Source organism: Leuresthes tenuis, unplaced genomic scaffold, assembly GCF_036924035.1.
Source record: "Leuresthes tenuis unplaced genomic scaffold, fLeuTen1.0.hap1 SCAF_18, whole genome shotgun sequence".
NCBI classification, from domain to species: domain Eukaryota; kingdom Metazoa; phylum Chordata; class Actinopteri; order Atheriniformes; family Atherinopsidae; genus Leuresthes; species Leuresthes tenuis.
Window position 1 is genome coordinate 7,598,564 of NW_027325372.1, and position 26,537 is coordinate 7,625,100.

Here is a 26,537-nt window from a genome sequence, read left to right on the forward strand (position 1 = left end):
AAAGGATATTCATACTCACAAAAATATGACTAGTTTAATGGTAGTTAGACTGAAACAAATTTAAACAACTTATAGCCAAACTATTTATTGAACAGAAATGTAATAGTTTTCTAAAGAAAAGAGAGGGGTTTAAAATAAAACCAAAAACACAATAAGTTTGTCATTTATCACGTTTATTTTCCGTTATACAAAAGTGACGATAAGCAAAAAGAAACTAAATCGGAACAGATAAGTTGCATGTGAGTAGCCATTTCTGATGCAGCAGGGAAACACTCGCAGTTCATCTTCACTCAAACCCGCTGCGCAGAAACAAGACAAGAAATAGAAGTTAATGCAGAGATGTCGACATGACGTTTAACCTTCTGAAAATTTGGTTTACTATAAAACTTGCAATCCTTACATTGAAATTAAGCTACAATCGTGTCAAACCCTGTATTACCAACAAAAAGAAAGGACCCTACCTGACCAGGTGGGCAATGTCCCAGTTGGTTTCAGAAGACAGAGGTCCAATGATCTCCACACCCTCCTCTGTTACAATGGCAATTTCATGCTGAAATAAAAACATCACCTTGCATCACATGAGGAGCAAATGAGACGATTTAAACAGAAAAACGCTCATTTTCTTGGGTCTACAGTTACTCTCAAGTCTGGAAAAAACAACAATGTAAACAATTAGAAAAACAAAGAGCAATTCGGTCTGAACAACTTAAACAAACACTGTTTTTTAAGTTCTGTCAATATGAATGATGGGTCGTAAACTCACCCTGTTGTAGGAGCGAGCATCTCTGTAGTACAGTACTTTGAGGCAGCGCTCCACCAGGTCACGGGCCTCCTGTTTTGTGATCTCCACCTTGTTCTCCAACACCTCCCTCATCAGAGGCTGAAAACACAAGCACACACAGTTCGTGGGCTTCACTCAGTCTGCAGAGCTTCAGGCCAGCTTCATTCACACATTTCCAGCAATTCAGTGCTTGAACACCTCTTTTATATAACTGACAGCAGATTTCACTTTCAAACTGTATGGCTGAAACTCATTCACAGAACATACAAAGGCCACGTTCCTCATGGTAGCTCACTACCTCCTTACAAACGTAGCTGTAAATGTGTAGTTTAAATTAAGCTGCAATGAACAGCAACAAGCAGGAAGTCCTTTCACTAATGATTTTTTTAAAAATTAATCAATAATTTAATATAATATATATATATATATATATATATATAAAAAAATATCTTGTTGACATTCAAACCAAGAAATCAAACTCACCTGAGCCAGGTACGCTCCAAAACCAGTGGCTACTGTGGGAGCCTCATATGCTACACCCAGCTTGTCCACATAACCTAGGAAACTACAGAGGTGAGATGGTCACCTGGTTATTTATCTTAAAAAACAAAAGTGAGAAGCAAGAGAAGCAGCTGATTTATTAACCCGTTTTTTTATAGTCGTCTGTTCTGAACGTGAGTTAACACTCAACAGGAATGTGTGAATAATTATTTCTCATGTTTGCATCATAGAAATATAATTTGATATGTGTTGGTTAAATACAACCTAGGAGTTGTATTAGACTTCTTTTCATGTCAGCAGGTTTTATGACACGTGGACACAGTTTTCTCATGGAAACTAAGTGATAACAAAGTGATGACTAGAAATATAATTAAATAAATGCAAATAAAAAAATGAAAAAGACTGAAGAAAAAAAGTAGTAAATCAATTAAACAGATTTGTATTAAATCAATGAAAATGTAAACAAAAGAATTACTTCTTAACAAGTAAGCAACTAAAAAGTGTCATATGGAAAAAGATGGATGAATTCAAATTAAACTTTTAAAATTAATTTATTTTTAAAAACTCTTCAATAAATGTGCACAAAGAATAAAATAATAATCCACAATTTACAAATTAACCATTTTTTAAAAAGAAAATCAGATTAAATAATTATTCAATTTATGCATTTATACAAATTTTAAGAAATTCTTCTCGAGCTATATCTGAACAGAAAGTTAGAAATTACAGCAGCGAGGGAACAGTCTCACCTCTCCCCGTTGTAGAAACCTCCGATGACCACTGTGTTCCACAGAGGATTCATCTTGCTGCGGCGGTTGTACATCACCCTGGTCAGCCAGGAGTGGACGGCCTTCGGACTGTAGCTGTGACCGTCACCCAGGAGCTCCTCATCGATCCTGACAGATCAACCAGAATGTTTTTAGACTGATGTAATAAAGAGGCAGGGAGCTGTATTTCAAAACGATCCACTGCTTACACCATCTGTTCGATGACCTGCTTGAGGTACTGGTAGTCAGCGTAGTCTCCCGACGCCCCCAGGATAGTATTGCTGTTCACCTGCAGAAGAAACACAGATTCAGCACGTTTTCACTCAGTTACATCACAGCTGTTGGTATTTTTGTCAACAGCGACCATCACCTTCATTAGACGGGAGACGTTTCTGAACCGAGCCAGAGAGCCGTATGAGCCCAACATGTCAGCTGCGATGACAACGCCGCCTGTGAACTTCACACCAAGCACTGATGTTCCAGTCACCATCGGTTTGCTGCGGAGAGGAAGGTGTTATTGTCATTAACAGTCAGTCAGAAAACAAAGTTAAACAAACATCTGTGAATATGACTGCATAAAAGCTTTGATGTCTGCCTACAAGTGGAAGCCTTCTGAAGTAAGGCCACAGCCTAACTTTCAGATTATTTCTAATCCTTAATATTTTAGTTGAAAACTCTCTGTTGTCTCACAAAGTCAAATACCACCAGAAAGCCAAATGCCACGACACTGCAACACTTTGAGTACATTTTAGTTTTTAAATTAAATTAACAAAAGGTTTAGCTCAATAACTTAAGAGATGAGAGTAGCAGCCAAATGCACAACTAATAGTTACTTTAAATTATAGGGATAGGTAAAAACAACTTATTTTAATGATCTGAATATCTGATATCTGAATTGATTGCCAGTAGCTCATCTAGGCAGTGTATCATGGATGTAGAAACTGAAACTATACGAGAAAACATAAATATACAACTTAATCTGAAAGATGCGGAACCAAACGATTCTAAAACAAATCCTCCATTCACTCAGGTAATGTTGTTCACTTTCTCGTGTTTTACGTAGTTTTACGAAGTCTCCTTATAAGAAGTTTTCGCATCTGTAAACAAACAAAAAAAAATCCCCATTGGCTAACATTGCTAACGCAGTTTACAGTCAGTACAACACCAAAATCAAAATAACTGCAATGGTTGCTGTAATGTGGTGGTAAATAGTCAGTACAGAAATGTATTACTTGAGTAGCACCCAATCTTAAATTCGCCGGAAAATATTAAACCTGATGTAGACCGCCAGTTAGCTTAGCATCGGTTAGCAGCCGTTTCTCCATGATGATACAGCACTGAAGCGAAGCTCGAACCGAAACTGACAGAGGTGTTCGGCTTAAATCGGCCTTAAAAAGCTCAGGTTGTTACGAAGAACCCACACTCACAGTGTGTGTTTGATAGGTCCGCATGAAGTGCCGGGCCCGCTGCTGCCATGGAGAGAGTAAAACTCTCCGGGCTTTGGTCCGTTCTCCCAGAAATTCAGCTTCAAGTCTCTCGACGCCATGATGAATATGCAGGAAGTGACGACACACCGTCTTCTTGTCAAGGAGCCGGTTTGATGTCACCAAGCGCAACTTTACCGCCACCTACTGATTGGAATAGTTACCGTCTGTATATGAACGCTACAAGTGAGACAGATGTTTTTTTTCGAATTTTAACCTTTAGATTGAAATATATCTTCAAAGATTAAGTGTATTAGATAATATTGAGAATAATCATTGTGAAATAAGTTTTTTTTTAAGTGTTAAAAAATATCAGTGTTTATACAAAGATAAGACTTCTAAGATGCCATTTTTTCTGGAGAGACAGTGTATTTAAAGAAATATCTTATAAAAACCAGAATTTTCATGATAACAATCTTCATAAATAAAGGTTTTGATTGTGTTTTCTGCATAAAGTAAAATCAGCATACAAAGAATAACTTTTGCATCTATATCACTTATCCTGGAATACTTAAAAGGTTACTCAACCAAATTACAGTCAAACAAAATGATCAATAAAAAATCAACATAAGTATTATGGACAAACGCAGCTTTGTGTTAGTCTCTTTACCGTGGTCATGTTTTTCTTTCCTATTTCCTCCTTTCTGTTTTGCAGTTGCTGTGCCTTCATATTGTGCAAAACACTCTTGTTCTTTAAATGTTCTAAATCAACATTTATTTTCACTTGTCTCGTCTGCTGTGCTTACTTTTAAACACTCAGAAACATTTTAAGTTTGACCATCTGTACAAAAAAGAAACTTTCTCCTTTAACAGATGACATATTAGAATATTTTTCTTTCAACACACACAGGGTTTTCCAATACTGGGTGTTCATGTTAACATGAAGGAATTATTTTCTAGTGACTCAGCAGCATTAGTGACCTGAGGATGAGCACAGACTATGGAGAATAAGGAGTTCTCCTCCTTCTCTTTTAGTAGTAACAGTGAAGATTGAAGATAAACATTTTGTGGTACCACATGTTGCTGCAGTCAGAGGAATTACAACAAATGGACATATTCAGTGTTGATTTAATACAGACAGCAGATGAAAAACAGAATCATAAGATGTGCAAGTTGAGATGTTTCCATGAGAAGTAAAGTCACTTTGAAACAGCTGCTGCAGAGAATCGTTTGGGAGGCACATATTTAGTTTAAAATACAAGATTTCATCCTTTTTCTTGTCTTGCTCTATCTAAACTGATGATTGCTGACTGTCGGCAGCTGACATCAGAGAAACTACAAAGTGATGAGCTGAACAACAGGGTGAAAATGAAAACAAAAGGCAGGGGAGGTGGAAAAAAAAGCAAATTTCCTTTAATCTACAAAGCAAAAAGGGGTAAAAATGAAAAAAAAAAACATAAGCTGAGTGGCTCAAAGTAGGTTGTCGAACAGTTTGGTCCTCCATTGTCCAGTTTAAAAAAGTAAACTCAGATCAAGAATCCACAAAAATCGTGATTCTTCTCTCAGTTTTACATCTGAACGAGTTGCTTTGGTCTGATCAGTGTGTGCTTTCTGCAGACATGATCAATACTTCATTTCAAAACCTCCATAAAAGATAAACAATAACAAACCAACTAAACAAAAATGTTTTTATGTTTCAGACGACATTCATTCCATGATCATGATTGAAGGAGAGTGATGATCAGTTGAGGCAGTTGGAGGAATTAATGGACGATCTTCTGCATCAGCTCTATCATCTGAGAGCTGAGTGGCGTCTGTGGAAGACACACTGAACATACGATCACATCACAGTCCTGCAGCTCTTCAGGATGAGTCCATCCTTGCTGATGGTGCAGACGTAGGTGCCGCTGTCCAGCAGGGTGGGTCCATTCAGCAGCAAAGTTTCAGGTCTGCAGTGGGTCTCCCACCATGACCAGTCTCTCTATCAAACAAAAGTAAAGACGCTGGCCATTAATATTTCTGGGTTGGCAACCTTCTAAATAGTCCACTGCTTTGGCTTTTAGCTTGTCCAGGCTAACTGAATTAGCTGCTGAGTTGGCTCATGTTCTTGTTATCTCCAGATTGCCAGACTAGAAATGCTAATGGGCAGCCGAGACAGTAGATGAGCCAATGACAGGCTGCAATAGATGCATGAGTTTCGGCCCAGGCTGAATGAGTAGTTGTGTTTTCATTTGACACTACTGGACTCTTGGTTACCAGTGCTTACTTATCTTTGGTCGAATCAGACCTCAGCAGGGATATAGTCTCCTGCTACAAGTATATAGCATCTGCCAAGTGCTTAATAGTCACAATTGTGGGCCTTTTACTGCATCGTAACCATGGAAAACATGTAACCATGCTGCCGGCCTTTGACCCTGAGCTGTATGTCAATCAGTCTCAGCTGGTCTTTAAGCTTGCTGATGATGCAGATGTAGCTGCCACTGTTAGGCAGCTGTGGTTGGGTCAGAGTAAGGCCTAGGTCTGCCGTGTTCGTTGTCATTGACGTTCGGCCTCTGTGACGGCGAGCTAACCATCACGCTTGTCTCTGTCTTCATGTCGCATGTGGACGGTTTTGGGGTCACTGTCATCATGCTCCCACGTCACAGTGGTGTCTTCAGTTGAATGATGAACTAACAACCAATTCAGAGTTCAACAAAGATTAATATGACTTTAGGTGAAAGAGACTGAGATTTAAATTAGATTAGCAGACTCAAATGTGCTCCATGATGAATTAAAGCCAACACACAAACATGAAGCTTGTGGGTCATAATAAAACTCCCTTATCTTCCCTAAAACAAAGCCTTTTTCTAGCTTTAATTCATTTTTAACCAAATCCAATCCATGGCGACGACTTACAGCAGTTTACAGAATCCACTGAGATGAGACTTTCACTTTGAACTGTTTCCTGTGAAGCAGCAGCAGAAATCTGAAGCTTCAAATATAAACCTACACATAAAGTTTTTAGTGGAGGTTTAGCTGCAGCCTTTGTTAGATTATTAGTATTGATAATTGTTGTTTGTCCATTCTTATACAGTGCTTTGTCTTGTTTTGTTTCTTTGAATTCCTTTATATTGTGTTTCTCATTCACTTGTTCCCTGAAACACTCATTCTTCACCAATTCTTAGCCTGTTTATGCATATTTTATAGTCATGCAGCACTTTTTCTGTGCAATCACACTGATAAGCACATCAGGGGCAGTGTGGGGTGCAATGTTTTGCCCACGCACACTTCACCATGTAGAGGGGCTGGGGATGGAGCTGTCGACCTTCCAATTGGAGGAAATATAACGTTCGTACAGGTTATACAGGATTGATTAGTTTGAGGGAGGAGAAAAAAGTACGAGTCAAAATTTAAAAAAAAATGTTTGTTACTCTATAGAAAAAAACACGGGCTAATATTTTATCAAACATATAGTCTTTTGAGAAGTCTTTTTGTCGATTTAGAGCTTAATCGATACGTTATAGTTAATTGCATTTGTCAGTACTACATACAATTTCTATTACATACATTTTTTTTCAAAGCAATTTTTTTCAACGACTTGGATTATATATAAAAACATATATTTATATACAGATATAAAACAAGTTGCTCTCTCTCATGAAGATGCATGTTGTTATGAGCAGCGCGCAGTCAGAAGTATGTTGGCGCTGCTGTTGGTTTATTACGGAAAATAAACATTTTAGTCCGTCAGTCCAAACCCTCAGAACAAACAAATCTGCAGACCAACAGTTCAACAACATCAGTTGTACAATTGACTGTGAGCGTATCCACGCGGGTGCGCTCAGCAGGCAGCAACATGCGCGCGGCAGTTTCCAACCCGGCACTCCTGCTTGAACAGTCATAGTTGGCATAGCAACCGGGCGTCACCCGTGTTGCTGCAACTCACCACACCTCTGTCGGCCAAATGTACAGAGACAGACAAGTGGTGGGGGCTGTGTGGGAGTCAGAGGTCGCTCATATCATCTCATAAAAAAATAAAAAATGAATTGGAAAAAAAAGAAAGGCTGTGATGTCATCAGCTGAGACGTCAGGTGTGCTGCAGGTCCCTCAGTGATCTCGGTTTCTAGTCCAGAACCCGTCTCACCTGTTTTCTCTCCTTAGCTGGCAGTCGACGGGCTGAGGAAGCAGAACTGCCGTAAGTCCGTCCAAGTTTGTCCTCTTCGCTCTTTGATTTCTTTATGCGGTTGTTCCCGATCATTGTAAAGTTGTACTTTCATTATGTCTCGCAAATTTTCTCTGTCCCTTTCGCCTGTAAAAGTCAGATAAGAGCTGTATGAGCAAAGATTGCTGCGGCAGTGTGATTATGAGCTTGATAAACCCAGAAGTGTGTGGACAGGGCTTGTTTTCCTGTTTTAGTTCCAGCCAGGTGAAATCTTGATGCGGTGACTTCTCTCGCATTTCAACCTGTTGTACCAACAGGTTCGGTTTGTTTTAGTTGTTTCTTGTTTCAACGCGTAAGGAAATATACATGAAGAAACACTGTTGGCAAAGTACCCAGAGCATTTCTCCAGACAGCAAGAAGAGTCTTTTTATTTAATGAATTAGCGGCTTTGTTCTACAGTATTCACTGAGTGCACCTGAGTCTGACACCTGGACCTGGAAACTACTTGCTATTAGAAAAAGATTGTCATATAATCAGCCGTTTCCATGGCACCATAACAAACTATGTTAGTCCCACCAAAACAAGACTTTTAAAGTGCACATCGGTCTGATCAGAACTGTATGAAATGGAGCTTCTAAAAACTGGACATACACAGACGGGTAATGTGGGCTGAAACTGAATCACATGCATGTTTACACTCAGCTAGACTCAAATGGACCGAGGCGCGCCACAAATTCTCCAAAGTTTCTTTAAACAGTAAAGTGTAAGTATAAATCTATAAAGCCGAATTCTCGACAAAGGTGCTAACATTCATTTATTTTTTTAATTTCCTTTGTCAGACAACTTAACGCCTCAGAACTTGTGACTGAAAATTAAATTAAATTAAATTTCAGTTCAGTTCAATGATGCTCTATTCCTCCTCAAAGGAAAATCATATTGCTGCGGTATATACTGCTGTTATAGAGATTATATTGTTATAGATCGATATAGAATAAAAGTAGAATAAAATGCAGCTGACAAACATTTATTACATTTTTATTACTTCTGTTACTAAATCAGGCTGCAGCAGTGTTGGTTTGGTCCAAACTCAAACTAAAGCTGCTGACCAGGAGAAGAACTTACCCATCAGCCAGAGAAACAATATGGAGTCCAGAGGAGAAGAACAAGAGGAAGAAACACACAGGTAAGAACACATACCTGAGAGTTTTAATTTCTTTATTTTGGGCATAAGGTGTATTTACTCCTATATTACTGTCAGTTATTTGTTATGATAATTATTTGAGAAAGATTAAAATGTACTGACATCTTTCTCTTTGCCTTAAAAACTGGAAAGAAGCTGTAATAAAAATCAGTGATGGCTTTGAGAATATCGTAATTACTTCAAGTGAAAATTTCCTGGTTATCATTAGGGTGAAGGAATACTGCAGTGTCATCTGCAAATCAATGGATATACACTGTCTCTATTCAGTCAGTATGAGTAACCACAGAAGAAGAGCAGTAGCTCAACAAGGAAGTCTTTTTTTAGCTGATTTAGTGAGAATGGATTCATATAAGTGAGGTGAGCATTTAAATGCATTGCACCAAGCCAGGACATTTGTTAGCTTGTCATAAAGACTAACGGCAGATTGAAGGCTGGCTCGGTTTAAAGTTAAAAAGCTTACCTGCTGATTTCAACGTCAGTTTTCTCCTGACACCCTAAAAAAAAAAAGGTAAAGGTATTTCTTTTTGCAGCGATGTGAGGCATGAAAAGTCACACCAAAAAATAAAATAAATCTCTAAATTATCCTTTAGTTGTGTTTGTCAATTGCAGGCAGTCTGTGGTAGAAGAAAACACAGAAACCATTGAAACCACCAACAGCATGACTGCTGATTCAGTCACAACAACTACTGCTGCGGCTTCAAGAAGTACCTCGAGTGATGATCAAACAGGTATTAACTGTGTTGTTGGACACAAGAAACGTTATAGACAATATCATTAAAGTATCACAGCACATGTTATTAATTTAGATTCATATATTTTCTGTAAAATCAACCCAGAAATTCAGTAAATTTAATTTTGGAACATCAAATAAAAACTAAGTTGTAAAGTTGTTCACAGCAAAAACTTACAATCTTTGACAAACAAATGTATGTCATCAGCATATATGATCATATCACTTTACCTTAACTCTTTAAGTCGTGAGAAATGTTGTCAACTTTCACAAGTGACCAGTCACATTTGAATGTTTGTGTTGAATGTAGTTGCATTTTTATGGTTTGACAGACAAAACAAACTGATATCCTATAGAAAGGGCTGGTAGATTTGAGTCCTGACTGCAGGCTAAAACCTTAATCTGCAGCTTATTTCTAAATATTTATCTGCAGGAGACGAGAAAACAGGATTGGACAGTGTTGTCACAGTGACAGATGCTGACTCAGCAGGTAGGAAGAATTGACATGTGTCGCAGGCTTAGGTGAGCCTTTGTCATTTACTGTCACATCTATTTGTTTTTAAGGCGAAGACAACGCGGAGGACACATGCAGGGAGGAAGCATCTGCTGCAGATGAAGAAGGGGAGGAGAAAGAGGAGCAGGGTGAGGAACACTCCTCCATTATAATATCGCTTTCAGAAACGTGTTTTGTTTGATTTCCAGCCTGGTAAGTCAGCCATTGCCCTCGTTCTTCTGCTGTTTCCTCTCTGACATCCTGTTTTCCTCCTGTTTTGTCGATCAGGAGCTGCAGAGTCTGAGGAGTCAAAGTCTGAGTCTGAGCAAAGATCATCAACACCGAGCAGAGGCAGGCCAGGTACACAAGTTTCTCTGCTGTGATATAAAATCGTATCCAGTTGCACTTAAAAAAACGTACATGTGTACGACATGGCCATCATCATGTGATTCATCAGTTAGTACTAACAGTGTGTGAAAAAATGTATAAGGAACAGAGAAACAACCATATTTAGAGAACAGAAAAAAATAAAATGAAAGAATGGTGAGAAAATTAAAGCATGTGGTGTAAAACAAAGTTATTAGAAATATAATAATATAATATTCTGTTTTAACTGGAAATTAATCAAATACTAAAGAATAAGATGTGAAAATAAGACTAAAGTTTGTATATGATTGTTCTTGTTGAATAAGGACAAATGTGAATTTAAAGGAGTTCATCAACATAAATACAAGTGTGTGATCATGAAGACACGTCCTTTTTGATGCTCTGTGTCTGCACTTCCTGTTTGCAGCTCCTCCCAGCAGCCTGGCTTTATCAGCTCCACGACCCATGAAGAAGAAAGTCCTGGTGGCTCCAACTCTCAGTCTGTCGTTAGGTAACAAAAAATGGCTGTTTTTGTCATCATCCAGAACACAGAACAAAAGCCCCTGGTTCTGAACTGGATTTTAAGTAACTGTATGAATATTTCATTAGTTCCACATCATTCATGAGTGTGGATGGCTACTTCGATTTAGTTCAGGTGAATCTCGGTCTCAGTGCTTCTTTGGTTCAACTAAAAGGATCGTTAATGAGCCTGCTCTGTGGGTACGAGGTTACCACAGGGTTTAGACTGTATCAGTACTTAATCCTTAGCGAAGGTGGAACTCTACTGGATGCCAAAAGGGTCGACTCTGGATCAGCCGTTAGATGCTGCCATTTTGTCACATGACAGTTTCAGATGATGGTGTTTCTTCTTCAGTTGGCAGCGAGTCGATCATCTCTGACGACTTAAGCGCAGCCTTCATCTCCCCGTCACCTGAAAATGATGATGACACCGGACTCGACTTTGACTTGGACGCCCTCGAGACGCCTTCTGACAGTGAATCGCTGCATTTTCCCATCTATGACCTGGACCTGGAAGGTGAGAGATCAAATCAATTTTTTTTATGGATGTCAGTGTAGAACTCCATATGTTGTGACAACCTGTTTTATTATATTTATAATCTCTGATCAATCACTGGTTTGCTCTACAGATGACCTGCGGCGTCTTGGCGTGGCATCCCGCCGCCACAGAGTGTCTGGCTCCAGGTCCAGGTCAGGTTCTCATACCAGTTCCTTACGAGGGATTGATCAGAGCGGACTGGACAGGGAGGATGTAGTAGACAGCGAAGGCGCCAGGTGGCGCTGCTTCTCTACAGGTGACCCGCCGCAGGAAAGCCAGGTCAACATGAGCGTCCTGGAGCCGTTTCTCAGGGTGCTGTCACACGGAGGTACGACCAGATACCTGCACACTGGTTTATCTGATTAACTCAAATTAAACTCCTGTTGTCATCACTCAGGTTACTATGGAGACAGCATGGATGACATCATTGTGTTTTCCTCCTGTTACCTGCCGGAGAACAGCCTGGAGAACTACCAGTATGTGATGGATAACCTGTTCAGGTACAGCATACACACACATTCTTACTGCTCGAAGGCCCATTTAGTGGTGTAATTGTAATGTAGTTCCAGGCACCTAACCTGAAACAGTAAAACCAGTCTGTTGTCAGTTCTGACCCATCCACACCTGAACAGCACAAACTACTCCCCACTGACTCTGTTGAACTGTTCTCATGAAATGATGTATATTCTTTAGCCGGGCGTCAGATTTTTAAACCGATAAGCTAATCAATCGGCTCAGAGATGGTTTTGTTTGTGACTCTGACTTCTTTCCATCCATCCGTCAGGTTTGTCGTTGGCACTCTGGATCTGATGGTGGCGGAGAACTATGTGATAGTGTATTTTTGTGCTGGAGGCCAGAAAGACAAACTACCAGGAATCAGCTGGCTCAAAGAGTGTTACACCACCATTGACCGGAGGTAAGAAAACCAGGCAAGATGAATAAGGACACTGACACTATAAGGTTCTCCTCAGGGTAAAAGCTGAAGCTTTGAAGCATGAAGACTAAATATGTATAACTGATTCTACCGGATTTGGTCAGTTTGCGCTACTTACAGGATCGTCTACAGTAAGCAGCGTTTCAGTTTGTTTGGCCATTACACGGGTTGTTCAGCCTCTGTCTGAACATCACAGGAATTTAATTCTAGGTTTGATTAGTTTAATTCTTTCGGGTGGGGTGAGTAAGAAGATGTTAACTTTAAAGCTGCTGAGGGAAAACAAAGAAGGAAAAGGTTTTTTTTTAAATTTACGATAATTTTCTGTATTTTTGGTTTCAGTCACTGGTTTGCAATAATGGAATTCGGCTGCTGATTGTTTCTTCTCTTTCATTTATCAAGATGAGTGTTTAAAAAATATGCAGGTGGTGAGTTATTTAAGAGATTTACTGCAGAGGAGGAACTTAACATACTCCAAGCCTTCCTGATTTTGGTTTCAGCTCTCAGGTTATTTCAGTGAGAGTCCAGTAGAGGGCGCCACATCCTCGCTGTGAAAATCAGCTCTTTAACACGACTGTTTTGTTGTTTTTACGATAAATCAATCTCTTGTTTTAGTTTATGCTTAATAAAAAAAAAACAAGGTGATACACACTGAAAATGCCACAATCAATACTGTTGCAGCAGAATTTAACATGAATTTTGTTTGTTTCTTATTTCATGTATTTTCTCACGTTAACTTTACCCAAACTTTTTATTTATTCTTACATATTTACCATCCTGTGTGTGAAAGTGACTCTTTGCTCTTTGAGTTGAAGCTGCTGTGTAGATAAAGACTGACTGAGGATTGAAGTTGAGGATGAGCTGCAGTTTGATGTTTGCGGAGTCATGATTTTTCATCTGCTTGTTTGTCTGCAGGCTGAGGAAGAACCTGAAGGGCTTCTACGTGGTCCATCCCACCTGGTACATCAAAGCTCTCATTACCATCATCAAGCCCTTCATCAGGTCTGCTGCTTCCTCATTATCCCTCTTTTGTTACTGAGATAAGCATCTAAACATATTAACACCACTTTTTCGTCTCCACCTCTTCCTCCTCCTCAGCTCCAAGTTCAGCAGGAAGCTGCAGTTCGTCGACAGTCTTCAGGAGCTTTCGCAGTTCATCCCCACTGAGCACGTGCAGATCCCAGACAGCGTCAGAGAGTGAGTGACATTCATTCATTCATAGGAAACGCATAGAAAACAAGAAAACATAGTTTTTATTGGATTAATAAACCCAGGGAACACATCCATCATCGTTACTTCAGCTGTCTGGAGTCTGGGATCAATCAGAGAACTCTAAAAATGATAAAAAGATGACTTTAGAAGTAGAGACAAAATGTTTTTCAGCTCAGAAATGCATCAACATCCTGATAATGTCTTTGATTTTCCCGCAGGTACGACCAGAACCTGTCCAGGTAAAGCTCAGGTGATGCTGGGCGCTGGGAATTTTCCTCCCTGTCATTTAGATACTAACAGCTGCCCGAGCATGTCTTCCAGCAGGAGCACCAGCGTCTTCTTCAGAGACACTTAGTCCGTGCTGAAGGACAAACCCTGACAGTATAAAAGGGCGGATCACTGCCCTGATATGGTGTTGAAGAACAAGCAGTCGTTACATGAGATTTAGCCTAATTTACAGATCGTCTGAAAACAGTGTTGATGGTGACTTTGGTCCCAGATATTCAAGATTAAAAAGATAAAAAAGATTAACCTGTTATGTGCCTTTTCAAAACAAAAAAAATACAGTATGATGTAAACTAGAAAAGAATACAACCTCCCTGATTTCAAACTGTATGATTTTTTTGATTAAAAATGTATTTTTCAGACAGAATTTCAGACTTATTAGTTTTAACCAAACAGTTTTATCAGTTATTTTATGCTGTGCTTCCTCCTGCACTAAGACACTGACTTAAAATAACATGGACTAATATCATTCTCACAGACTCGGTGTGCATTTAAGAGTCTCCAGTGTTTTTTTATGCAAGCAAATCATGATACTTCAGTCATAATCTTCCTCATAAAGTTGTTTATGCAAGTTATAAACCTACAGAGGGTTAAACACATCTCTTTGACAGTTTATCTTAATATTTTAATTTCAGCTGATTGAGAAGTTGAATACTTTGAACTGTCAAAGAGACTTTGAAGTTGCCCATTTTCAGTCAGCAACTGTTCCGACCTGGTGAAGGTTTTAAAGACTTGTCCCATTGTGCACTTTCATTTTCCTCAGCACGAGTTTACTCATCAGTCCTTCCAGGACCAGTGTTTGCATACTTGTGATGCTGAATAAAATCATAGTTGTTCAGTATTGTTTGAAACTTGGTAAAAGCATGTCTTTAACTGTGTATCAAAGTTCTTAATGTGGGTCTTCCTTCCAATTTGATGCTTTTAAAAACACAAAACTCTGAGACTTAGACTATCCTGGCAAAGAGGTATTGACAACACTTTGAACATAGCAAATTAAGAAATGCAAGAATAAGTTTGGGGAGGTGTTGCAAGGCCCTTCCAGTGCCAGGCATCACCATGTTTACTCAGAAACTCTCTTGGCTTTCTGTCTTGGGATTATTATCACAGCTGGACGTATCGACACAGACTGAGACCGGCTGCCAGAAGTGGTACTGCAACTGGAATTCCTACAGGACAAATATGTTTCTTCATCATAATTATAAACTCTTAAAGGCTGAACGGATAGCATTTGCAAAATAAACTCAGAGCACTTTCTTTGGTGGCCATGACACTGCATAAACAAAATGAACAAAAGAAAAGACTAAAAAGACATCTGCAATCTGACAACTTTGCATGGTTTGGGGTAAAGAACACTAAGAAGGGAAAATCATCTTGAGGATGATGTGCTTCTCTCTGAGCCCATTGTATCAAGTATGTACAAGTAACTGTGGCTGTATAACTGAGAAAAATAAGTATATTCTGCTGTATATACACAATAGAATATTCTGTTTAGATATGTTTATGCATTGGGCAGACACTATCCAAGTCCCCAAATATGAGTTATTTGAGAGGATTTATTCTTGTTTATGCTGCTGAATGTTCAAGGCTGTTGTAGAGCAGATCATGTCATTTCATTAAGTTTTAAATCTCTTCTGAAAGATGAGTTGAATTACAAATAACACAACATTTTACTCCCCACTTCCTATTTAATGGTAATCTGTTAAATTAGTCTTCATTATTTTACTGTATATCTTGTGTAATGGACATCTAAGATTCTGCCATTAATGTATCTTTACTTGTTTTTACTTACAAATATTATTTTCTTGTCATATCAGTCATTTTAAACAAAGTACACAGGGGACAAGCAAGCTGAAGATAACTTTTTGGGTTGGATCAGGGGCCCCCTGCTCTTATCTGACCCGTGGCCTCCCAGCAAGTTAATCTGGCTCTGACCATGGCTCTCTGTGAACGTTTAGGTCACTAATAAACACAACAGAGTGAGCTGTGTGTGAACACCTTCAGTGTTTGAGCCCTGAATACAGCAAACATGTCTCAGGAATATACGGTGAGAGTAGAAAGTCATTATGTGGGTTTTCCCATAAAGTTGATCATCACATTAAACTGTGAAATCAGTGTTAGAGTAAGGTTACAGTAAGGTTTGGTTATGGCAAGTCAAAGTAATGGCCTCCGAAGTGATGGAAACACAACAATTTGTATGGTCTGTATGAATCAAGCTGCTGGTCAGGAAATGGAGGTTGACAGGAAGGAAGTGATGTAGCTGCTGAGGAAACTCCAAAAACACAGAGCAGACTGTGTGTGAATCCAGGTCCAAGCTGACTTACTTTTCTGAATTTTTCCACATTCATGAAAATCTAAATACGTGCAGAAACTCATCGTTGTTAATTGTACGGGTGTCCCTCCTGTGTCTAAGGCTCTGTTTCTCATTTCAGTGTAACGTATAATGAAAACCTAATGATGGGGAATTAACCAAAGTGAACCACACACTTCCAGCAAACAAAAAAAAGTCCCTGAGACATTCAGCCACGTCATTGTGTTGGGTTCCTTTTTTTTTTTACTGAGCAATTATTTTCTGGAAATTCAGAACTGAAATGTTAAAGGTTACATATAGCCAAACCATCAAGAAGTTAAACCCAGTTCTCCCACACCTCGTGTTTCACTAATTTCGTTAGCAGCTCAGAGATAACAGTTGTTGCACTAGTATTCTCAGTAATTCTATTGATGTACATAAAAAACAGACATGTTCTGATCGGTATTGATCGTGAAAATATCATCCATAGGACCAAATGTGGACATTCCCTGAAGGTCTGATTTACATCTTATTCACAACAATAACTTGTTACAGACAACACTAACGTTCCATTAATCCCCCACTCAGAGTGTTGTAGTGGGAACCCGTAGTGGAGCCGATCCCAGTGGCCGTTGGGCAAGAAGCAGGGTACACCTTGGACGGGTTGCTGGACCATCACAGAGACACATATAGACAATTGTAGAATCACCAATTAACCTGACAGGCACATTATTGGATGGTGGGAGGAAGCTGGAAACAAGCCACAAATACACAGAGAGAACATGCAAACTCCTCACAGAAAGGCCCCAGCCGGGATTCAAACCAGGAACCTTTCTGCCGTAAGCCTTTCTCACTGCTAACCATCACACCCCTGTGGACCCCCAACTTTTCATGCCAAGCTAAAATGAGCTTCTCCTGGTATGAGTTTACAAACTGCTGCATTATCCTGTACAGGAAACAGAATGGATTAAATATGGAGAGTTTATAGATAATAAAAAGGGCTTTAGACTCACTAACATCTGGCTCTTGACAACAATGGGATAGTGTTTAATTGGCATTCTCAAATGACTCTGCAGGAGTCACAGTGGGAACACAAGACCCAGGTTGATGTGTTAATCTTCGCTCTGGACTTGGGCAACAAATAAGGGCACAGCTCACACTTTCCTAACAGAAACAGTCATTTACTGACTGTAACGTATCACATTGAGGTTCTAAAACTGAGGCTGTCCATCCTGCTGTGTGGGGCTGATGTCTGTGGTCCTGTAAAAAGTAGTAAACTACCCTGATAGTAGCACAGCCTTCAGGATACAGTGTAATGCCCTAACCTCATGTTGTCATAGTGACACACCTGTCCTCTGGGAGGTAGAGGTACGCTGGACCAGTAGTTACTTCTCACAGTCGGATAGGCATTAATCAGCTTGATTTAGTGGGTGTATCTATGTTTGAAAAACAGTTTAAACATGTTCCTTTTGGTATGAAAACAGTATAAAAGGGATGCATGGAGCAGCGGTGCTGAGGGGGCCCCTGCACCCTATTGGCAGGAGGCTGTAACCATGAAGATTTTTTTTTTACATTTACAACAAATTAGGCATAAGCAAACTTGGTTCTTTGCTAAATATGTAAAATCCACCGTTTGTCATCTTTTAAAACTTACAATAATTTTAGAACTTTTCAACATGTTTTCAATGAACGAATAGGCCTTTAATCACAGAATAAACCCACGAGGGTTATGTTAGTTTGTTAAAAGAAACAAATGTCTGTTTTTCTGTGTTTCTTTCTTCAGGGTTTAAAAGGTTTGTTTTACATTGTTTCCATGGACAAACAAGCTGTTCTGTTTAGTGGTGAAGATGGGGTGTTGTTAAAAGAACAAAAAACTTGGAAAATAACATTGAGAGCCTTTGGTACATGTGTATGTGTAACGTAGGTAACATTGGGTCATTTGGTCATTATCAAAGGAAAAAGATTGTGCTGACAAAGGAATTACCTGATGAAACTATTAAAGCTAATTCCAGGTTTCTGCATCGGCTTAAGCTCTGGGCCTGCGTGACATGACATTTTTACTGGTCCATAAGGGTCTGCTGGTTCACTCCGTGGATGACCACCTGCATCCCAAATAATTACATATGAGCCTGGATCGATGTCCATTCAGAAAAAAAAGATACCAGAGAGGAAGAGGAACAGAAGAACAACATGGATGCCTATTTAGAAGAAAAACTTTGCAGGTTAAGCGCTCTCATTCACGCCTCCACAGTGTATAGTAGAAAAGATAAAAGGCATCATGAATTGGAAGCTGAACCAAAGAGTAGTATGGTTAGTGCCACTTGCAGACAATTAATGCCACATCCAAATGCATAAATCCTAAGCACGGCCTTACTGTGTGACAAAAACTCAAATAGAAGAGCTTCCATTCGTATCAATATCTGGGGCACCTGAATACCATGATACAGCTGTGTACTCTAAACCTAATAAAACCACGAATGGAACTGAAAGTAAACACATTAATTATAACATTTCAGTTAGAAACAGCAGTCTCAACTGTGATCCTCGTGTTTCAGGTCCTGTGAATTTCCACCTCTTATCGTGCAGCGACCTTATGAGAACCTTGTCACTTGTTCATAAGTAGACACGTTAGCGTTTGCTGCCAGTGTCTAAGAGGTAAAACATTGCTCATATAGGTCAAGGTGAAGTTCATTAATACAGCACATTTACAACTGCCCAAAGTGCTGTACAGTCTAAAAACTAATAACACCCAATAAAAGTATGCAAAATACACAATAAAATAGAATAAAATGGAGAAAAGATTAAAATAAAAATCAGCCTCTGCTGCGTTTAAAAACCAGGGCAAAGAAATTGATATGAGGCTCACTGTTACAGCAGCAGCAGTAGTCTAACCGGGACATAACGAACAAATAGAGGACTTTTCAAATAAAATCTTAACATTAGCATTAAAAACATTCTATGAAAATACAGAGGACTGTACTGACAGTCAAGCCAGTGCTTTCCCATGAATCCCAATGCTTTTATCTGTGTGTATTATAGGGTTGTGAGTTCAGCATATGCATTAAAAAAGGGCTGTGGGAAAGGGTAAATATGGCTTCAAATACCGAATGGAATCCATTCTTGGTCAAAAATACACACATTCACTGCATTTGTGAGTCTTATTTGTGTCTGTAACGCCACCAAGTCGATGAAAAAACATTCTCCCAAGAGTTAATCTGTATTAAAAACCAGCTAATCGTGGCTCAGTTCAAAGCAGAGTTTTTTCGTTGGGGGTCAGTTTCTTATAAAAGTTTCGAATGATTCATTTGAGCTGCTGGAACATTGAGAACACATGACGTCACGCATGTTTAGCATGTGTGTTTCCCACACACTCAGCTCAGAACAAGCCACCAGCGACCACATCTTCAATTTTTCCACTTGTGTTTCCTTTTCCTCGGTGCTCGACTTGTGTTTCCGTGGCAACGCAGAGTTCAACCATCATTATTTCAGCTCTGCGGTCTCTGCACAGCTGCTTGTAATAAAACGTGATCTTAAAGTGCGACACAGTCCGTGAACAGTGTCATACATGTACAAAAAGACAGGGTGCGTAAAAACAAACACTCACACACGTGTACACGCAGCACCATAAGAGAGTGTTTGGATTATGTGTGATGCTTGATGGATTTACTGTTTTACAGACACGATCAATAAATCTTTAAACTATAATTTCCACAGTTTTACAAAGCATTATGAGCATGGTACCACTCAGTTAAGGCTTATTCACAAATATCTTGTACATGGCTTTGAATGTATTCTTCCAAAAACATTGATTTTCTACACCCAGTTAATCCAGTTCAGGGTCTTGGGGGGTCTAGAGCCTTGTGCAAACTGAATTCCTTAAAGATTCTCATTCCTTATTTACATATGTTGCTTTATTTATGAGTTAATCTTCTTTCTTTTTTTTCTTGGAAAACATTCAGGTTAATTTTTGGACCATAACACTTTGATTCTTTGAATGTTACATTATTTCTTGAAATAATCTCAGCTTTATTGTTAAAAAAACCCACTTGAACCTAAAATAAAACAGCTAATTTCTACTTGAAACGATCTTTAATCTTTAAAACTGCATTCATTCGTGAAACACAAGAACTTTAGTATTGAAACATTATTCTTAAACTGGACATATTATGAAAAAGCAGCATCACTTCTCCTTCTTCTGCTCTACTAGAGAATACGTTTGGGTGTCTGAAATGACTGTAAACTCAGACATAAAACAACCCTGTTATTGTGTGTTAGGGTCGATTAAATCTGAAAAAAAGTTTAATTTTGTGAAAATTCCCATTTGTGGTCAGCTCAGACATCACAGTCCACCCACAGCTTCACATCATGCAGTATTCATTTTAGAAGTCAGAACAACTTAATTTTCTACCTTTTGTGCATCTGATGTATAAAGTGGGAAAAGAAAGATGGCTGCCTTCTGGTTTGCTTTGATACTTTATGCAGTTATATAGCTAACTTAGCATAAGAATGAGCTAAAAAATACTCTCCCAGTAGACCTGCTTTGTCGACGATTTTAAAATCAAATCATGAAACTCGGATGAAAGTTTTTACTTTTACCTGGTTCACAACTTTTCTGGAGAATGTCATAACATTCGTAAGTCGTGGACGACAAACCAAACAGAGTTCCTGACAGTGAAATCTGACTTAACTGTTGTTTAGAGAAAATTACATCATGAATTATAGTTTCAATACATTAATTGCATAGTTTTATTGAACACAGCTGCTATAAGATCTCTTCTGTGCCTTTTGGTGGTGCATTCAATAACATGTACAAACTGGAAATTCCGGCTTCAAACTGTATGAAACAATGTGCCTTCAGTATTAAAATATCAAATCATGCTGCCATTATCTTTAAACTGTGCAATGACTTCATTCTTAAATTACCACAACTTTTGTGGTGAAACAGTTTCATTTTTGAAACACTGCAACTTTATTCCAGAAAAAAGTTGTCATTATCGTGTACATCACTGTACTTTGTATGCAACAGCAAGTTGTCCGTCTCTATCTGACCGCAGACTCTCTCACTTTTTTTTTATCTATAAATGCATTCTTGGACTTTTTCCCACATATTTATGGTCACTTCTGTGTTGGAACTTCTGCCATTATGGTCTGCACTCTCAGGACATAATTTTGCTGCAGGTCCCAAAAGTCAGAACTGATTTGGGTAAAAAAAAGGCCATTAAATTTTCTGCAAAAAGATTTAAAACTGTCATTTCTAATAACTTTGGGGGAATTCAAGTCAATTTTAAAGGACAGAGGCATTATCTCACCTGGCTCCTGTAACTCGCCAAATGTTTAATGCTACGTGATATCTACTGCGATAAGAACACTACTACAACTTTAGTCTTGATACAAAGAGGTGTCATTGTTAAAATTACTCTTTAAACACTGAGACTGAAGTCCTGAAACATCACAGTTCTTAAACCATGATGTTGTTCTTTAATCACAATCAATTTATTCTTAAAATTCCCACAGCTTCAGTGCGAAGAATCTTGTTCTCAAAAAACTGTGGCACTAACTTTGAATCACAACATTATTTACAAAAAACTATGACTTACTGAAACACAACAACTTTAGCCTGTTTCAAATCATCGATGTTAATGTCCATCCTCCTCAACAAACTGAGTTAGGGCATAAATTGCTCTTCACACATACAAACACACACGTTTTGAGAGAAAACAGCAGATTTATTCAGCCGCCACGAGACACTTATTACATAACGAGGAGGAATAAAGTCGATCTGTATTTCTTTTTCTGCCGAGAAGGAACAAGTTACATAACAAACACAAAAAGTAATAATCAGTCACACACAGAACCACACATTCGTGTCACTTTAACTCAAAATACATCACGCCGCATATACCGAGTGAAGTCTGCTTAAAGCTTTTTAAATTAATGTGAGATCAATTTAATGTAGCATCAAATATAAACTCCACTTTAAAGCAAAGTCTCTTAATGTGTCAACAGAAGGTTTCACAAATCATATTACAATCTGACCAGTTTATGTTTAATGACTGGATTCAGCATATCAAAAGTACTAAAAGTTGATATTTCATTATGTGCTTTGCATGGGGGGGTATCTAATAGAGTTCACACAACATATCTGCCTCGTTTGTTAACATTATTTTCACAGAACTCTGTTTTCTTTGTTCTAAACGTGAAACTGATATATATCTATAAAATATCTTTTGGACACATGACAGTAAATCCTGTTATGAAAATTAAAACAATGAAAAAAAAAATAAGGCCGCTGCATAATTCAGTCTTTAAGGTAATATTTGTTTCAATCCACTGGGCCTCAATACACAATTGTAGTGTTTAAACTAGTCAAAAAAATAACCGTGACAGGATTCAGGTTAACTTCTGCGTGGTATCATGTTCCTCAAATCTCACCAGGTTGGCAGACTATCATTGAAACAGCAAGAAGTTTCTAAATATAGATCATCATTTTGTAGGTTTTCATGCTCACAGTTTTCCGAACCCCAAACAGGAACCGCCACAGGGGAGTCTGATAAGCTGGGACACGTGTAAATCAAACAAACATCCAAAGGAGAACAAAACAAAAGCAACGTTTCAGTTTCTAAATTAGATTTTTTTTTTTTTTTTTTTTTTAAAGTGGTCAGTGAAAATTAAGAAGAGAATAAAAAAAAAAACTGCAGTTCAGCACACTTAAATATTCAACTGTGAAGGTTGCTGATTGGTTTATATCAGATTAAACTTTGGTTCATTACCAGGAATTTTGTGAGCATGTAAACAGTTGCTAAAGGAGGAAAATGAGCTAAATAATAACAGTAATAATAATAATCTGACCTTGTATTCATTAATTCCTGTTGGTTTTGGACAGCAGGATCCACAGAGGCTCAAAGTGTGAAAAGTCACAGAAAAAGTTTGCAATCAATACTCTTTATAGATGCATCAATACAATAATAATAAGAAATGTTTTCAGAATGGGACAGTAATACAAATATATAGTTAAACAGAATCAGTATCTTTGATAAACAACAACAAATAAAACCCCAGGAAAATAAAGTGATAATAAGAAAGTTTGAATTTGAGAAGATAAACAGCATATTTTACACTCAGGACTGAATCTCTTTCATTCTGCTTTAAGGTGAGACTGAAGGGAAAGTGCTTTCCAGTGTTGTTGGACTGTAAGTATAGATGGGAATCAAACAGGAAGAGGAAGAGGAAGAAAGAAACTATGGTTGAGATAAACAAAAGGAACTGGAGTTCAGCAGCCAGGTTTGAATTTCCAAGAATTAGAGGAGGAATGGGACAGATAGAGCCAGAAGGTTGACAGCAGTAATGCTGACATGAACCTAAACACTTCAACAACTCCAACATGAGGCTTAAAGAGGATGTAAGAGGCCCCTAGATACGTGGTGACCAAATGGTAACTAATTCTGTAAATAAAACTATGAAAAGTGAATGAAAAGGTCTTAAAACCCTGTTTTACAGAAGCCACATTTGTTTCTGACATCAGTTCAAGCATGTGTGGTGTGAACTAAGTTGAACTAATATTTCTCTAAATGTTACGAATTCCTGATGTTTCTGGATTTACACATTTCCTACCCTAGAAGCAAAGCTGAAGATGATATGTGTTTGTACCCAAGACTCCCAGGTCTGCACAGAATGTACAGCTTTGTCTTGGTTGAGCCCTGATGATCATTAATATATATTTCATATAGAGAGCTAATTGAGACAAGAGGAAGTGTAAAAACTCCCACACTTTGAGGGGGCTTGTGAACACACCATGACCAGTAGCAGCAGCAGCTCAGAGTTTCCTTAAACAGACTTTCGACTACTTAAGCCTCAGTCTTGGGGAGGAAGTGGCCAGTCGCCACAGTTAGGGGCAACACCGCGACTCAGTCGTTTCCGTGGCAACCATTCAGATGGATTTCCCTCAAGGAGTTACAGCTACGGACACAGTTCAGTCTGTGTTCACATACATCTGCAAAGTTTCCAGACATATTTCCTACTTTTTTCCTTTAATTATATGTTGATCAAGCAGACTGGAAACAAACCGATTAAAGCAGCGTTGGGATTGTTGCATAAATAACAATATTACTTAAATAAATCAAGATTTGAAATAAATTGTCATGGTCAGAAATGCTAAAACGATCAGCAACAAATGCAGATGGTAAAGGTGCTAATCTGGCAATAGAAGTCTGGAATAGGGCTTTAGCTCCTGCCAAACATATATATCTAATCTCTAATTCACTGGTAATTTAAGAGTTTTAATGATGTGAAAAGTTGTTGACACAAAAAGTGTATTTTTCCCCCAATATGAATACCTTCAAATGTAATAAATTACATTGAACTGCAGTTAGCCTGTGTGTCAGTTAGTGTAAAGTAGCCTTTGACACATTTGGACCATCGTGCAGGTATAACTGGAAAAATATGGCAAAACATATTTACAAAAATAGATGAAATGAGGACTGTCTTTTCCATTTTAGAATATTTGTTTGAGAATAACAGTGGACACTTTGGTGAGTGGGTGTGACCCTGAGCCAGAGGTCGTTTCTTACAAAGTGCTGCAATTAAACTTTTTGATCAAGCAAAAAGAAATTTCGTTTTGTATTAAGAACGTACTTATCACAAAGACTTTGAATATGTTCTGTTTAACAAAATTATAAAGTGTTTGTGTTATTTTTACAAAACGTTTTACATGAAACATATTTAATCTGTGAGTGACATGAAATCATCTCCATATCACCATATCAACCCAAATGTCCAGAAGGTTGAACACTAAGAAAACAAAAGGCTAATCTGAGCTAAAGGATCAGGAGAAAACAGAGCAGACTGACATCAAGAGATATAAGAGCAAATCATTCAAAACAGCAGAAAATTTGCATGAAGCAACCACATGCACACAATGCAAAGCAGTAAAACATTTGATCTTCCAACATGAAAGCATGCAGCATGAAATGTTTTGAACAGAAACACTAAAAATATCTCAGCTTGATACTGAAGGACTGAAAATAAGATGAAGACCCATTTAGAGTCCCTGAACTGCAGTATGAGTAAAGTGATGGGATGGAAACAATTTTGTTACATAAAACATGTTTGAATGTTAAAAATAAAACAGGGCGTTCTCTCTCTCTCGCTCTCTCTCTCTCTCTCTCACACACACACACACACACACACATACTTGTGCTTCTATCTTTGTTAGAACATGTGTTGACATAATGCAGTCCCACGACCCAAAACCTGGTTCTGAAACTGAGGACCGGACTAATCATAAATGTCCCCATAAGGTTGGGAACTGAACGTGGTCCCCAAAAAGACTATAAAAGAGCACACACACAGACACACACACACTCGCACGCACATAGTCCGGTCCAGTGTAGCAGGGATTTGTGGGACTTTCCCATCTCTTAAAACAAGAGTCTGTCATCATCAAGCACCAGCAGTGAGGATGGCCTGACAGGCATCCTGAGAGATGAAGTCCAGTGATGTCATCACTGTGGCCATGTGACCCCACAACACATGGAAGGGTTTGAAAACAGACAACCCACCCCCCTCGACCAAAGAAAGGTGTAATAATCCTTTAGGAACTCAATATAAGGAGCAAACTTAGCACAATGAAGCATCCTGAAAATTGGCGTCCTGTAAGACAGCGCTCAAAACCAGAAAACATCGTCCTTTTATCAATCTGTGGGAATTAAACTCAGTTTTTCTTTACTAAATACAGACTTTCTGTCATTAACTGTTTATCATAAATGGTAATTGATGCTGGGAAATGGAGTCCAGTGGTGATATCGGTTGGTTTAATTCAATACTGATGGGGGAACCTCTTCAGTCTGCCCTCTATTGGTGAGCACACGAACACCATGCTCAACTCCTCTGATGCGAAGTGATTACGTTTCATCTTAAATGTGATGGTAAAATAGTCTCTTGTGGTGTGTTGTTCTTGTAAAATATTAAATTAAAGGCCAGTCAGAGGCATGCTGGGAGAAGTCCTTGCCTTTGTTTTACAGGATGACGTCTCGAGCTGCAGGTTAATTGGACCTGAAGAAGATGAAATTGTGGGTGGATGGTAAAATAAAGGTATTGAAAAAAAAAAAAAAGGTTAAAATGTTGCACTTAAAAAACCCTGCAAAAAGTGGTGGGGTGGCAGCAGTTGCTCAAGGACACTTCAGCAGGGCAAGAGCGGAGTCAAAGCCTTTGGCTGTTGGCTGGATGTTGGAGAAGAGGCTCAGAGGTTTAGAGTGCGTAGGAGGTCAGTCAGCTGGTCTGGGTCAATTTAATACACTCCTAAAAAAATAACAGAAATATTTAACCCTAACTAATCAGAATATAACAATAATTATAGATTATTT

General features: G+C 38.6%; 3 protein-coding genes across 5 annotated transcripts in view; 1 reads left to right on the forward strand and 2 right to left on the reverse strand.

The window, feature by feature from the left end:
• The window catches only part of cdc42se1 (CDC42 small effector 1), a 202,905-nt gene that overhangs the window by 158,064 nt on the left and 18,304 nt on the right, over window positions 1-26,537 (reverse strand). The window contains exon 5 of one of the 2 annotated variants that reach the window (XR_011908418.1): window positions 25,523-26,472. The gene's annotated coding sequence lies outside the window, so the exon portion shown is untranslated. Of the gene's footprint in view, window positions 1-21,881; window positions 26,473-26,537 lie in introns of those variants that run through there. The other variant, XM_072371144.1, reaches the window with a different exon arrangement.
• psmb4 (proteasome 20S subunit beta 4) lies at window positions 157-3,620 on the reverse strand. The gene is made up of 8 exons (XM_072370691.1): window positions 3,477-3,620; window positions 2,420-2,546; window positions 2,259-2,338; window positions 2,032-2,178; window positions 1,265-1,346; window positions 764-880; window positions 462-550; window positions 157-299 (listed from the first exon to the last, which is right to left on the reverse strand). The coding sequence occupies exons 1-8, from the start codon at window positions 3,593-3,595 to the stop codon at window positions 287-289; spliced, it is 774 nt and encodes a 257-aa protein (XP_072226792.1). The 5' UTR covers window positions 3,596-3,620; the 3' UTR covers window positions 157-286.
• LOC140275305 (bcl-2/adenovirus E1B 19 kDa-interacting protein 2-like protein) lies at window positions 7,382-14,484 on the forward strand. 2 transcript variants are annotated; one of them, XM_072370746.1, is made up of 13 exons: window positions 7,382-7,655; window positions 8,681-8,797; window positions 9,425-9,543; window positions 10,110-10,187; window positions 10,327-10,398; window positions 10,832-10,915; window positions 11,279-11,440; window positions 11,553-11,789; window positions 11,859-11,961; window positions 12,246-12,377; window positions 13,308-13,394; window positions 13,491-13,589; window positions 13,823-14,484. In XM_072370746.1, exons 2-13 carry the CDS (start codon window positions 8,757-8,759, stop codon window positions 13,845-13,847), a joined length of 1,239 nt encoding a protein of 412 aa, XP_072226847.1. In that variant the 5' UTR covers window positions 7,382-7,655; window positions 8,681-8,756; the 3' UTR covers window positions 13,848-14,484. The 2 variants fall into 2 exon arrangements, with proteins under 2 accessions (XP_072226847.1, XP_072226846.1); XM_072370745.1 differs by lacking the exon at window positions 7,382-7,655 and adding an exon at window positions 7,950-8,273 and having other exon boundaries at window positions 8,674-8,797.